This window comes from Thunnus maccoyii, chromosome 21 (genome assembly GCF_910596095.1).
Source record: "Thunnus maccoyii chromosome 21, fThuMac1.1, whole genome shotgun sequence".
NCBI lineage: Eukaryota > Metazoa > Chordata > Actinopteri > Scombriformes > Scombridae > Thunnus > Thunnus maccoyii.
This window is the reverse complement of record NC_056553.1, coordinates 2223784-2237800: the sequence shown is the minus strand read 5'-3', so window position 1 is coordinate 2237800 and position 14017 is coordinate 2223784. Positions and strand designations below refer to the sequence as shown.

Here is a 14017-nt window from a genome sequence, read left to right as displayed (position 1 = left end):
GCTCACATTCATTTGCTAGCTTCTTTTAAATCTTAAAACTTTTCTCTTTGTAACAGCTGCAACCCCCAAGAAAAAAAAAACACAAGTTCCAACATATATTGACACATCATCTTTTTGTGGTGATGTGATGTCGGATGTTAAACATGATCAACACTTGAGGTGAACGTACGTAGCGATGCTGCCTGCAAGTCAAAACTCAGGGCTTCAACCTGCTCTGAACGCTTCACTTTTCTTCTACTTTGCAGACGAGGTGACGTCGGCTCATCACACATGCTCATAAACAGCCGTCCATTCAGTAGCCTTGGTTGCTAAGGTGGTTGCTAAGGTGGTTGCTAAGGTGTTTCCATGTGTTGTTCAGCTCCAACATGTACGGATGGATTTGAGAAGTTGACATTTGGAGTAAAGAAGGAGAAAAAGAAGTGAAATCCTGCTACTATAGTTTGTTTACGTAGCCTCCGGAGCCGGAGGAAGCTTCCTGAAAGCTGACCAATCAGAACAGAGTGGGCTCATCAGGAGGCGGGGCCTTAAAGAGACAGGAGCTAAAACGGCCTGTTTCAGACAGAGGCTGAACTGAGGGGCTGCATAAAGGACCAGTAGAAGATAAATAAGGAGTTTTTAACTGGAAATCATGTAATGATATCCCAGTAGAGCTCCAGAATATAAATATAGAGCTGGAAATGTGTCCTTTAAAGTAATTTCAAATCCTTTTTAATGAAGTATTTAAATCCTGTTGGGGTCAGTGTGAGTTTTCATGTCTGCACTGGAGCAACAGGCAGAGATTCATATTCAAACCAGCCTGCAGCTTCCTGACCCGACAGATAAACCAGCTTCATCTAAACAACAGACAAACCTCTCTGTGTGTTTACTGAACTCGGACATCGGAGTGATTGAGACTCTTTTACCCCCCGAGAGCCGTAACGGAGGCCAGCTCCCCCCCCCTCTCCACCTACCCCCCCTCTGACCTGGCAGGTATAACTCACCACCCGATGTGGCATTTAATCTCAATTGAGCCAAAATGGCCGAAGGCTGTGTGACATTGCGGTGACATTAAGCAGCAGTAATCGGTGAGGAATGGCTCTTCAGAGGCCACACACACACACACACACACACACACACACACACACACACACACACACACACACACACACACACACACACACACACACACACACACACACACACACACACACACAGGAACAGAAACACTCTCTTTGTAGGACTTGTTAATGTTATAGCTTCACTTTATCATCATGTGTGTGCAGAGAGTAAATCCAGCTGAAGTTGGACACACACTGTGAACAGAGGGAGCTGTTCAATTTATCCGTCATATAAGATTCATCTCCACAATCCTGCTCTCCTCCTCCTCCTCCTCCTCCTCCTCTCTGCTCCTCCTCCTCCTCCTCCTCCTCCTGCTTACACTTGTTTTCATTCATATTTTTTTTACATCTTCCTCCTCTCGTATTCCTCTTCCTTTAACTCTCTTCTATTTTTTGTATATTTTTGACACACACACACACACACACACACACACACACACACACACACACACACACACACACACACACACACACACACACACACACACACACACACACAGCCTGTTTCTCTCTCATTAAACACAACACGCTGGTTTAGTTTCTCCTCTACAAACAGAGGCGGCACTGCAGCTGCAATCCATCATCTTTACTCTCTAACTAGCTTAAAAAGGCACAAACACAAACACACACACACACACACACACACACACGACATAATTAAGGAATAAACTAAACTTTTTAAGCTTACGTGCACAGTAAGTGATGCAGGAACACACTAACGCGCCCACATGAGGCACAGACACAAACTCACACACACCCACACATGAGATACACATGAATAAAATACACAAACTCATTTTAAAAAAAAAACAGCAGATATAAGACAGGATGTGCTCGTTTTTTAGCATTAAAGCTCATTCTTCACCTTTTTTCACAAGCAGGATATTCACATCTGACACCAGTAGAGCTGCAACTAACCGTCATCTTCATTACTGATTCATTTTCTCCATTAATTGATTAGTTGTCCGGTCTATTAAATGTCAATAACTGTTTCCTAAAGTCCAAGATGACGTCCTCAAATGTCTTGTTTTGTCCACAACTCAAAGATATTCAGTTTACTGTCATAGAGACATTACATTATTCATTTAGCAGACGCTTTTATCCAAAGCGACGTACATATGAGACTGATACAACACAAGCAGGGATCTAGTCAGGAGACACAACACCAGTAAAGAGCCTTAAAGCTGAAGTTTGGGCCTGATAGGACGTAGATGCCAACAGGCAGCGCAACAAGGCAACGATTAGAGTCTTCCTACAGTTCATCAAGTTCAGAGGTGTTCGCGAAAGAGCTTTTCTTAAAGATTGAGAGGGACTCTGCAGATCCACCACCGGGGAACTACAGAGGAGAAGCTGGTGACTCAGGGTCCTGTTGTGGTACCAGGCGCCTTTCATTGGCAGAGCGTAGTGAGGGGGGGGGGGGGGGAGTGTAGACCTGAATGATGGAGTTCAGGTAGGCAGGAGCTGTTTTAGTTGCTGTTTTGCAAGCGAGTGTCAGGGTTTTGAATTTGATGCAGGCAGCCAACTGGGAGCCAGTGGAGGGATATCAACAGCTGGGTGACATGTGCTGTTTTGGGCTGATTGAAGACCAGACGTGCTACAGCGTTCTGGATCATCTGCAGAGGTTTGAGTGTACATGCAGGGAGGCCACTAAGGAGTTCCAGTAGTGATATAACGAGAGCCTGAACCAGGAGTTGTGCTGCGAGCTCAGACAGGTGGAGTCTGATCTTCCTGATGATGTTCAGGACAAACCGACATGATTGAGCGACTGAGGCCACGTGAACCTTAAAGGTTAGTTGGTCATTGATCATGACACCCAAGTTTGGGGCAGACTTTGTGGGCATGATGATTGGAGCTGGATGCTGATGTTTTGTTGTATAGAAGGACTGGCTGGGATGACGAGGAGCTCATATTCACATTTAAGAAGCTGGAATCAGAGAATTTGGACTTTTTCTTCAAACAAAATTAAAAAAATACTCACTGAGGTGACATGATGACACCTGAAAAAGCAGGTGAGAGGAACTTCTTCTGTGTTTATTTGTGGTGGAGAGCTGCTCCTCTAACGTTAAGCTCAGTGTGACAGGAAGTAGACCAACAGAACGACTAAAAATCCTCTCTGACTCGCAGATAGAGCAGCGACGATTACGCGATTATTCAATTAGCAGCCAACTATTAAATTAATCGTCAACTATCTTGGTAATTAATTCATCGTTTGGAGTCATTCTTTAATACAAAAAGTCCAAATTCTCTGATTGCAGCTTCTTAAATGTGAATATTTTCTGTTTTTTTTTAGTCTCTATGACGGTAAACAACGTGGAAACAATGATCCACATTAATAAAATAATCTACAGATGAATCCATAATGAGAATAACGGCTGGTTAAACATTAAAACTACAGCCTGCAAACACTGGATCTGTGAGACTGACACCAGTATTGATTTGGGCTGCAACCAACAACTGTTTTCATTATTAATTCATCTGTTGATTATTTTATTGATTAAGCTGTTTGGTTTATTAGATGTCAGGAGCTCGGGGGGGGGGGGGGGGGGGTGACGGTTAAACAAACGTCTCGTTCTGTCCGATAAACTAAACATAAATATATTCAGCTGACGTCACGTACGAGAAGGAAACAAGCTGCAAACATGAATATTTGACATTTTTGCTAAAATAAAATGACTTAAATGTTTAATCTCTTATATAAATTGTGCTTCAGCTTTTTATTTTTAATATGGCTGCAAACATATCAAACATTTTTAAAGATATTTTAGATATTATTAACTGTGATTTGATGCAAGTTGCTCCATGTAAAGCTCAGCTAAGTGTCTGTTATGTAACAGGCTGTATGGATCTGATCACTGGGGAGGAAACCTGAAGCCAGCAGAGCAGCAAACACAAGCTGCTTCATCCAGGAGACGAGAGGAAGTTTAAATGTGTGTGTGTGTGTGTGTGTGTGTGTGTGTGTGTGTGTGTGTGTGTGTGTGTGTGTGTGTGTGTGTGATATGGATTTTTCCTGAGGCCTGTAGTATTGCAGCAGGGTTGTAACAAGGTGCATATTTCCTGCTCTGATGCATTTAATCTATGAGTCGGTGTGGGCGGGAAGCAGGAAACAAAACACACTCACAGCTCACTGATGATGTTCACTGATGTCAAAACTGATGTTTCCTGCATGAAGCTGCAGATGTTTACTGTTTGTAGTTGTTGGTAAACAAACAATAATCTGCAAAATGTGCATTAATTTACTTTATCTGATCAGTTTCCTTCCTAATTTATTTTGATCTTTTCTGTTTTTTATCTACTTTTGGTTTCCTGTTTCATCTGAGACACGATGGCGGCTGCAGGACGACTGATGAAGACGAGTAAAACGGTCCAAAAAGAAACAAACTGGAGACTTTATCTCGTATTTATTAGACAACAAGTGTTATGTAACTGTTGTTTGTAGAATACATTTGAGTCATTTAGAGTATATTTCAGTTATCTTTGATGTTTTGTATTATTTTAACCTATTTCTCCTTAAAGGAACATTATGGGGAATATAAAACAGACCGAATGGACCACAAGGAACACATGACTGCAGCAGGATGTTCAGCAGATGTCACCACTGATACACAGATCAAGGATAAAGCTGTTATAAGGAACATTGAACAGAACATTGAAAGGGTTGGTGTGTCACTATGGGTTCTTATGGGTTAAGAAGATAGCTTTTATTGTGAAACAGCTACTTTTATTTTGAAAGCCAGTTGCGCTGTTCTGACGTACGTATGAAGGGACGATGCACATGTGCTCCGGCTGAGATACATGTTAAATATCAACATATTTAAGGACCCTTCTAGGATCAATGATAATTCCCTTATTTGCAGCCAACGAGGTTCATGTTTATGTCTTTATTTTACCTTGATGAGCTGTTTTCCACACGCTGTAAATGCTTTTGTTTTTTTGCTAACTTTGTCGTTATACTGTGTGTGTATCTATGTTACATCAGATGTATGTGTGTCTCTGTAGTTTGGAGAGAAAGCTACTTGTGTTTGAATTACATCTTACATCAGATTCTGTGATCTGTTTACAGGAAGTGCAGCCATATTGCTGCTGCAAATGTTTTATCCTACTTTACTGCACGCTTTATTATGATGCTATAACGATTACTCCATCAATCGATTAGTTGATCGACAAAAAATTAATCTGATTATTTTGACAACTGAATATCAGTTCAGTTGTTTTTTTCAAGTAAAAACTCCTTCCTGTTGCTCAAATATGGTTATTTGCTGTTTTTCTTTGTCATATATAACAATAAATTAAAGACGGCAAACAATTATTTTCATTAATCGATTCATCTGTCGATTATTTTCTGGATTAATCTATTAGTTGTTTGGTGTTTCCTAAAGTCCAACATGACGTCTTCAAATGTCTTGTTTTATCTACAACTCAAAGATCTTCAGTTTATTGTCATAAAGACGAAAGAAACCAGAAAATATTCACATTTAAGAAGCTGAAATCAGAGAATTTGGACTTTTTGATGGATCCATTATGAAAATAGGTGATTAATATTCTGTCGATTGAGTCCAAACACCACAGAAAGTAGAGTGAGTGTGTGCGTGTGTGTGTGTGTGTGTGTGTGTGTGTGTGTGTGTGTTTGAGAGACACAGACACTGACAGTCCTCCGCTGGGATTGGCTGAGGGGCTGCTGATGCATTATGGGAACAAAGTGACCGACAGTGAGGTGATTAGCCCGGAGTTTCCACGGTAATGAGGTACTGTGTGTGTGTGTGTGTGTGTGTGTGTGTGTGTGTGTGTGTGTGTGTGTGTGCGACAGGTGGTCAGTCAATAAACAGGTGTTCATCTGCATACTAGTCAGCCTGGTTAACCTGAGGGAGAGTCTGCAGTGTGTGTGTGTGTGTGTGTGTGTGTGTGTGTGTGTGTGTGTGTGTGTGTCACCTGTCTCTGTATCAGTGCCAGTGACTGCTGTCCCTCCAACATCAGCCTCTCCACCGTCTTTGGATCCTCTATATTCTTGTTGGCCCTGAAGGCATCACGCACTCGCCGCATTGCATAGGTCCTGCAACACACACACACACACACACACACACACACACACACACACACACACACACACACACACACACATACACACACACACACACACACACACAATGGTTTCATTCAATCCATTTACAGTGAAAAAAAAAACACAATAAGAGGCAGAAAGAAAAGAGGACAGACGATAATAAAAAGAACAAATATGTGCAGTCGAGACTCGAAACCCTCTGAGGGGTTTATGAAAGCAAACAACCAGCAAACACAATATTTAAACACACAAACCTGAACAACACCAGAGGTGAGACGGCAAAAAAAAAAAAAAAAAACAATAAAGGGAAAAAAAAAGACAAATTAGAGCAGATGAGATCAAAACAAACCCCATGGCAGCTCTGTAAAACAAACAACAACCGAGCTGAAACTGAAACGAGTCGTTGGTCTGATCTGCATTTCAGGAAACAAAAAAAGCAGAACGAGAGCAGAAGTATTAAAAAGGGACATAATCTGATTTGTAAATGTGTTATTTATATTCTGTTCTGATGGTCAAAGTTCCAAAACCTGAGGTGAACATATGTAGAAACACTGCCTGCAAGTCAAAACTCAGGGCTTCAACCTGCTCTGAACGCTTCGTTTGCAAAGTGACCTCTACTTCCTCCTCGTGATGACATCAGTTTGTTCGCACATGCCCATAAAGGCCGTCTGTTCTGTGGCCTTGGTTGCTAAGGTGGTTGCTAGGGTGTTTCCATGTGTTGTTCAGCTCCAACATGTACGGATGGATTTGAGAAGTTGACATTTGGAGTAAAGAAGGAGAAAAAGAAGTGAAATCCTGCTACTATAGTGTGTTTACGTAGCCTCCGGAGCCGGAGGAAGCTTCCTGAAAGCTGACCAATCAGAACAGAGTGGGCTCATCAGGAGGCGGGGCCTTAAAGAGACAGGAGCTAAAACGGCCTGTTTTCTACCTTGCTGACGAGCTGACGTCGCCTCGCCACACATGCTCATAAATCGTCCGTCCATTCCGTAGCCTTGGTTGCTAAGGTGGTTGTTAGGGTGGTTGCTAAGGTGGTTGATGTTGTTCACTCTCATATTTCAGATGTGATTCAGCTCCAACATGTTCGGATGGATTTGAGGAGTTGATGTTTGGAGTAAAGAAGGAGAAAAAAGTGTTTCTGTGTTTCCGACAGAGTGAGACGTCTTCTCTCTAGAAGATCACATCACATCTCTCTCAGGAGTCACAGTCTCAGGTTAACCTCCTATTAAAAGCTATTAAATGAATAATTTAAGATGTTCAACTTAATAAATCTGAACCAGGATCTTTAGTGTTTGGATTAAGTAGCTTATGAAAAATGTCAGAAGTCTACACCTGTAGTTTTATACGTGTCAGATACACATTACATCATCATTGCACATCTGCTGCTGCTATGTAAATGTTGAAGGATCAGTTCAGACTCAGTATCAGCAGATATCAACATCAAAGGACTCGGATCGGAGCCAGAAAGATTTGATCGGGACATCCCAAGCCTTTTTGAAAATAAAGATTTTTAAAGATTTAAAATGGAAAAAGATGCCGACCGGAGCCAATATGGTCAAACTGGGAGCTGAAACTTCCAGCATAATCAGAACAAATTTCTGCACCACAGCAGTCAAATTCTTCTAATATTAATGTAAAGTCCAAACAAGAACGGAGCTAAATGCAGCTGAGGAGCTGTGGGTTTAAAGGATCATTCTGCTGATTTTTTTATATTTGTCTTCATGTTTAGATCTAAACCAACAATGAACTGATCTACTAACAAGTATTGTGTGTTTGTATCAAAGCTGATATATCTGATTAAAAACATGTCAGTGAGTCACAGCGCTGCACTGGGTCACATGTTCCTTCATCATGAAGAGTTTGGTCACGTTAGTTTGTTTAGAAACGGCTCCAAAGACTAATAACAGCATCATGTTTTCAGTCTCTGGAGAGTAGTTCTGTGTACGACAGACGCTACTGAGCATGTGCAGGAACTAGCTTGATGTGCTTCATATCACAACCTCTTGAGTTTGTACCACGGATGTATAATAAGACCTGGACAGGGCGCCGCCGCTCTGCCTTGCAGCCAGTTTTTTCCCAGTGGCCACTCGCGGTATTGCAGTTCTGTGTAAAGCAGACGCTACTGAGCATGTGCAGGAATGTGGTTGTTTACAGCTTCACTAGCTTGTTGTGCTACATATAACAACCTCTTTACTTGTAAATTTCTCAGAGAACTCCAGTGCAAACTCCAGAGGTTGTGATGTGTAGCACAACAAGCTAGTTCCTGCACATGCTCAGTAGCGTCCGCCTTACACAGAACTACTCTCTGGAGACTGAAAACATGATGCTGTTATTAGTGTTTGGAGCCGTTTCTAATCAAACTAACGTGACCAAACTCTTCATGATGAAGGAACATGTGACCCAGTGCAGCGGTGTGACTCACTGACGTGTTTTTAATCAGATATATCAGCTTTGATACACACACAGTACTCGTTAGTAGATCAGTTCATTGTTGATTTAGATCCAAACATGAAGACAAATATAGAAAATCACCAAACATGTATATGAGTATATATGCCAGCAAATGATTAAAATAAGAAATATAAAAACCAATTATAATATTTCAACAATGATAATTAATATTAAGGTTGTTTTATGTCATGTTCCATTTGCAGTGACGTCAACCAGACCTCCCATCACATCTGTTCTGGTCACACAACCAGACAAACTTCTTGCCAAAGTTACAGCTCTGCACTCTGCGGGCAGAAACCCAAGAGATGAAGCAGCTGAGTTGTTCTGTTGATGGAGTCAGGAGGTCAGCGGGACTCCACGTTACGCTCCTCTGACCGGCGCTAATTTGATTTCCTGCAGCTTCTCACCAGAAAATACAAACAAAAAGAAAAGAGCTGCAGAACAGAGCAGAGCAGCCTCGATCAATAAACTGATGCTCACTGAGAGAGAGAGAGAGAGAGAGAGAGAGAGAGCGAATGAACAGGAAGTAGTGAGTGTGTATGTAGGTTTGTATGATATATTATACTCTAATGATGTGATAAATGCTGTTCTCTGATATTCTTGTTCAAAGCCTGCATAGCTTTGTCTCATCTCTGAAACTTTCTTACCTCTTGATGTTACTTTCATGAGTTGAACAGAATTATCTTCAACAAAACTACTGATGAACTCATCAGAGCTGCTTTAGTTTACAAGTAAACCTCTGCAATAATCAAACAACCAAATATGAACGAAATCACCATCATTTTATAACTTTTTTAACTCCTCGTTTGTCGGTTTCTCCCCTTAGTAAACAGGTGTGATGACTAAAGCAGCGAACCAAACAAATAAACAGTTTAATACAGAACATAGTTTAGTCTGCTGTTATAAATGAGGCCCTGAGAGGCTTGGTGCTCAGATGTAGTTAGTTGGTGAACAGCTGTAACTGCTAGTTTGTGTTAGTTCATCAACAGATCGCTACTGGGTAACGTTAACCCAATGTTGAGTTGGCGCTATATTGATCTAAACTGAGACTGCAAGTGGAGCCGAACCTCAACACAGTTCAACAGTCCAACAAACCACACAGCACAATAAAATACAACCTAATAAAAAGATAAAGACATAAATTAAAGTGGCTATAATCTGACATTTTTCATATTAACACAGTCTGAGCTGTCAGTGTGTAATGTGTTATTGGCTCGTAGTGATGAACCTACAGAGAATTATCAGTGACTCTGCAGCTCCTCTCGGCTTTACGGAGCTTTATAGTGAGTTTCAGCTCATTGTTTATCTGTCCGGCTGCAACTTTTACTGTTCTGGTTCACTCTCAGCGTCTCATAGCGTCGTTTTCACTACCTGCTCAGCACCAAACAGACACAGTTAGCTGTAGACTAGCTGGTGAACATAGTGGAGCATTTAGCAGCTAAAGAGCCAGATATTTCCCTCAGGAGTTGGTAGAGAGTAAAAACAGAAGCTAAAAGAGAGTGAATATTGGACTTACATTCACCAGGTGGACAGAAACACGACTCCACATGAATGATAATGTTGCTCCGTAACTGCTGGATGTTGAAATAAGCAGCTGTTTGCTAACATGTTAGCCACAACTACTCTATAAGCTGATAATATGACAGAAGTCATGTTTAGAGACTATTCTGCTGAAAACAAGTGGACAAAAAACATCATTTCAAGCAGCTTTAACCAGATTGAAACTACAAAGGATCAAGAATAGAACCCTGAGGAACCCCACAAGTAATTATTGACATTATCAATGTGATGATCATGTTGTAACTGCTGGATGTTTGCTAACAAGTTCAACATATCAACTTGAAAGCTGATGATGTGTCAGTGTTGTGTTAACGCAGGTTTTACAAACAAGCTTGAACGATGAGGACATGAGCATGAAATATTCCTTCATGGATATATTTCTGTAATGTGCAGAGCGGATTTTCTTTTCTTTTCTATACCAGACACACACACAGAACAGCAGCTGGTGTAAAATATGAATGTGGGTGTTAGAAATCTGCCAAACTGGACCTCAATAACCTCAGACAGGACTGGACACACTCATATTTTCTGTCTTTTTTGTTTCAGCTGTGGGCCATGTTGACCACAGAGTCGCCGTGGCGACGGTCCAGAATAATAAACTTTTAGATGAGGAGGTAAATCAAAACAGACAAATTGGAAACGCTGAAGTGTTTTCTGGCAGGAGCTGGTGAAGTGAAAATGATTATTGGTTTAATTTTCAGCTCATCTCCCTTGATGGACTCGGGCCTCATTACAGCTGGCAGCTCCTCTGATGTGGGGAAACTACAACATCGACCTTGGGAAGTTACAGCGCTGCCCAGAAAACCCATTCATCTTCTTCTCTGGCTTTGTGTCTGCAGCTCATTTAGGATTTAAGACAGAACCAATAAAAGTGTGATGGATCAGATTTACATGCTGTGGTTAAATACGACCAACGTTACAAGGACAAGATGGAGGAGACGGAGGGAAACTGCAGATGGACGGAAGGAAGGAAAAAAAGAAGAAAAACAAGGCGAGAAGTGTAAAAAAAAACAAAAGAGAGGAAGCTGGGAAGGAAGGAAAAGGGAAAGAAAGAGGCAATACATTTATCAGGAAAGAACATAAACAAGGACAAGCAGGAGTGAAAAAAAGAGAGAAAAGGATGAAAGGAAGCAATGAAGGAAGTAAACAAGAGTCGGAAAGAAAAGGATGTGAAATAAGGATGAGTGGAAGGTGGGAAGGAAGGAGGAAAAAGGGAATGATGTGAACAAGGTGGAAAGAAAAGACGAGAAAAGGAAGGAAGGAAGATAAAGAAGGAGAAATATAAAGCTAAAGCTCAATGGTAAAAGAGAAGGAGAGATGAAAGGAGGTTTAAAGGAAGGGAAAGAAGAAAGACATGGAACAAGAGAGGTCAAGTGGAAGGAGGGAGGAAAGCTTTTAGGGTGGATGAGAAGGGAAGGAAGTGAAAATAATGTTAAGGGGATAGAAAAGAGGACAAGGAAAGGAATAAAACAAGGAGGATGAGTAGAAGGAGAGAAGGAAGGAAGGGAAAAGAGGAAAGGAGGTTTTAAGGATGGTGAAAAGAAGAAAGATCAAAGAAATGAATAAAACAAGGAGAGCGAGTAAAAGGAAGAAAGGAAGGAAAAGGAGAAATGAAAGATGAGAGAGAGAAGGAAGGAAGAAAAAGATTTCAAGAAGGACGAGGAGGAAAGGAAGCAATGAAGGAAGTGAACAAGAAGGCAATAAACAAGGGAAGGAAAGAAAAGGGAAGGACAGAAGTGAAAACTATGAAGGATGTGAGGTAAAGATAGAGAGTAATGCATAAAAATGGTGAAAAGAAGGAAGTTTTAAGGACGGAAGGAATCAAGGAAGAGAGGGAGGGAAAAAGAAAGGACAAAGAACAAGGGAAGACAAGTGGAAGGAGGGAAGGAAGGAAAGGAAGAAAGCTTTTAGGATGACTGACGAGGAAAAGGAATAATAAAAAGAACAAAAATACATAAAATATAGGAGGATGAGTAGGAGGAGGGAAGGGAGACACAAAGGAAAAAAGGTAGAATGTAAGAAGAAAGGAGGGAAAGAAGGGAAGGAAGCAATGAAGGAGATGAAGGGAACGAAAGAAGAGAAATGAAGGGTAATAAAACAAGAGAGGAGGAGCAGAAGGAGGGAAAGAAGGAAAAAGAGAGACAGAGGAAAGCAAAGAAATTTTAAGGAAGGACAAGATCATGAGGCTGTGAAGTAAACAAGAGAGGAAAAAAGGAAAAGACAGAAGTGATAAAGGAACAGAAGGGAGTAAACAAGGAAAAAAAAAAAAACATGAAAAAGTCCAATGAAACACCAAAGATGTGAGGATGTAAGGACAAAAGAGAAATTAGGAGAAAAAAAAAAAGGATGGAGGGAGGAGTGAAAGGATCTGTGAAGGACAGATGGAGGAGTGATGTGCAGAGACGCAGTTAGGAAAAGAAAAGAGAAAATGAAGGTGAAGAAGGATGATGATTTCTGAGCGATCGCGGCGAGCAGCTGGAGCAGATGAAGCAGCTTCGTCATTCAAATGTCCGGCGCGTTTTGTTTTTTTTTTTCTTCTTCTTTTTTGTGTTTCCTACCATGTGAGGCCGAAGACGAGGCCTTCAGGCTCCTCCATCAAACTGATTCATACAAACTCCTCGGCTAATGGACTCAGCATAATGAGCCCCGCCGCTAACGAGCAAAACAAAAGACGGAGGCAGAAAAAAAAAGAAAAACAAAAGAGATTAGACGGAACTGAAACTGATCAACAGGCAGGAAGGAGATGACCGCCAATCACCTGTCGAACAGCTCAGAGTCTCAGAGTAGTTAAATTTACCTGAAAACGCATCTAATCGTCTTTACAGTCGGAAATAATGTCAGGTGTGGGTTGATGTTTGATTAACAGCAGCTGGAGGGGTGTGTCGGTGTCTGTGTTTGATTGACAGCAGCTAGGGAGTGTGTCGGTGTCTGTGTTTGATTGACAGCAGCTAGGGAGTGTGTTGGTGTCTGTGTTTGATTGAAAGCAGCTGGAGGGGCGTGTCAGTGTCTGTGTTTGATTGACAGCAGCTAGGGAGTGTGTCGGTGTCTGTGTTTGATTGACAGCAGCTAGGGAGTGTGTCGGTGTCTGTGTTTGATTGAAAGCAGCTGGAGGGGCGTGTCAGTGTCTGTGTTTGATTGACAGCAGCTAGGGTGTGTGCCGGTGTCTGTGTTTGATTGACAGCAGCTGGGGAGTGTGTCGGTGTCTGTGTTTGATTGACAGCAGCTGGAGGGGTGTGTCGGTGTCTGTGTTTGATTGACAGCAGCTGGAGGGATGTGTCGGTGTCTGTGTTTGATTGACAGCAGCTGGAGGGGCGTGTGGGTGTCTGTGTTTGATTGACAGCAGCTAGGGGTGTGTGTCGGTGTCTGTGTTTGATTGACAGCACCTGGAGGGATGTGTCGGTGTCTGTGTTTGATTGACAGCAGCTAGGGTGTGTGCCGGTGTCTGTGTTTGATTGACAGTAGCTGGGGAGTGTGTCGGTGTCTGTGTTTGATTGACAGCAGCTGGAGGGATGTGTCGGTGTCTGTGTTTGATTGACAGCAGCTGGAGGGGCGTGTGGGTGTCTGTGTTTGATTGACAGCAGCTGGAGGGGCGTGTGGGTGTCTGTGTTTGATTGACAGCAGCTGGAGGGGCGTGTGGGTGTCTGTGTTTGATTGACAGCAGCTGGGGGGTGTGTCGGTGTCTGTGTTTGATTGACAGCAGCTGGAGGGATGTGTCGGTGTCTGTGTTTGATTGACAGCAGCTGGGGTGTGTGTCGGTGTCTGTGTTTGATTGACAGCAGCTGGAGGGGCGTGTTGGTTAAACACTAAATTGCTGCAGTACTACTTTAATCACATGTGCTTTACTGAGTCTAAATGT

The 14017-nt window shown here is 42.0% G+C and overlaps 1 protein-coding gene across 2 annotated transcripts in view; it reads right to left on the bottom strand.

Annotated features, from left to right (window-relative positions):
* Positions 1 to 14017, bottom strand: part of LOC121888193 (LYR motif-containing protein 4B) — a 41822-nt gene that overhangs the window by 21506 nt on the left and 6299 nt on the right. For both annotated transcript variants that reach the window (XM_042399606.1, XM_042399604.1), the window contains exon 2: positions 6024 to 6144. In XM_042399606.1, coding sequence (XP_042255540.1) covers positions 6024 to 6144 — 121 coding nt within the window. The remainder of the gene's footprint in view (positions 1 to 6023; positions 6145 to 14017) is intronic.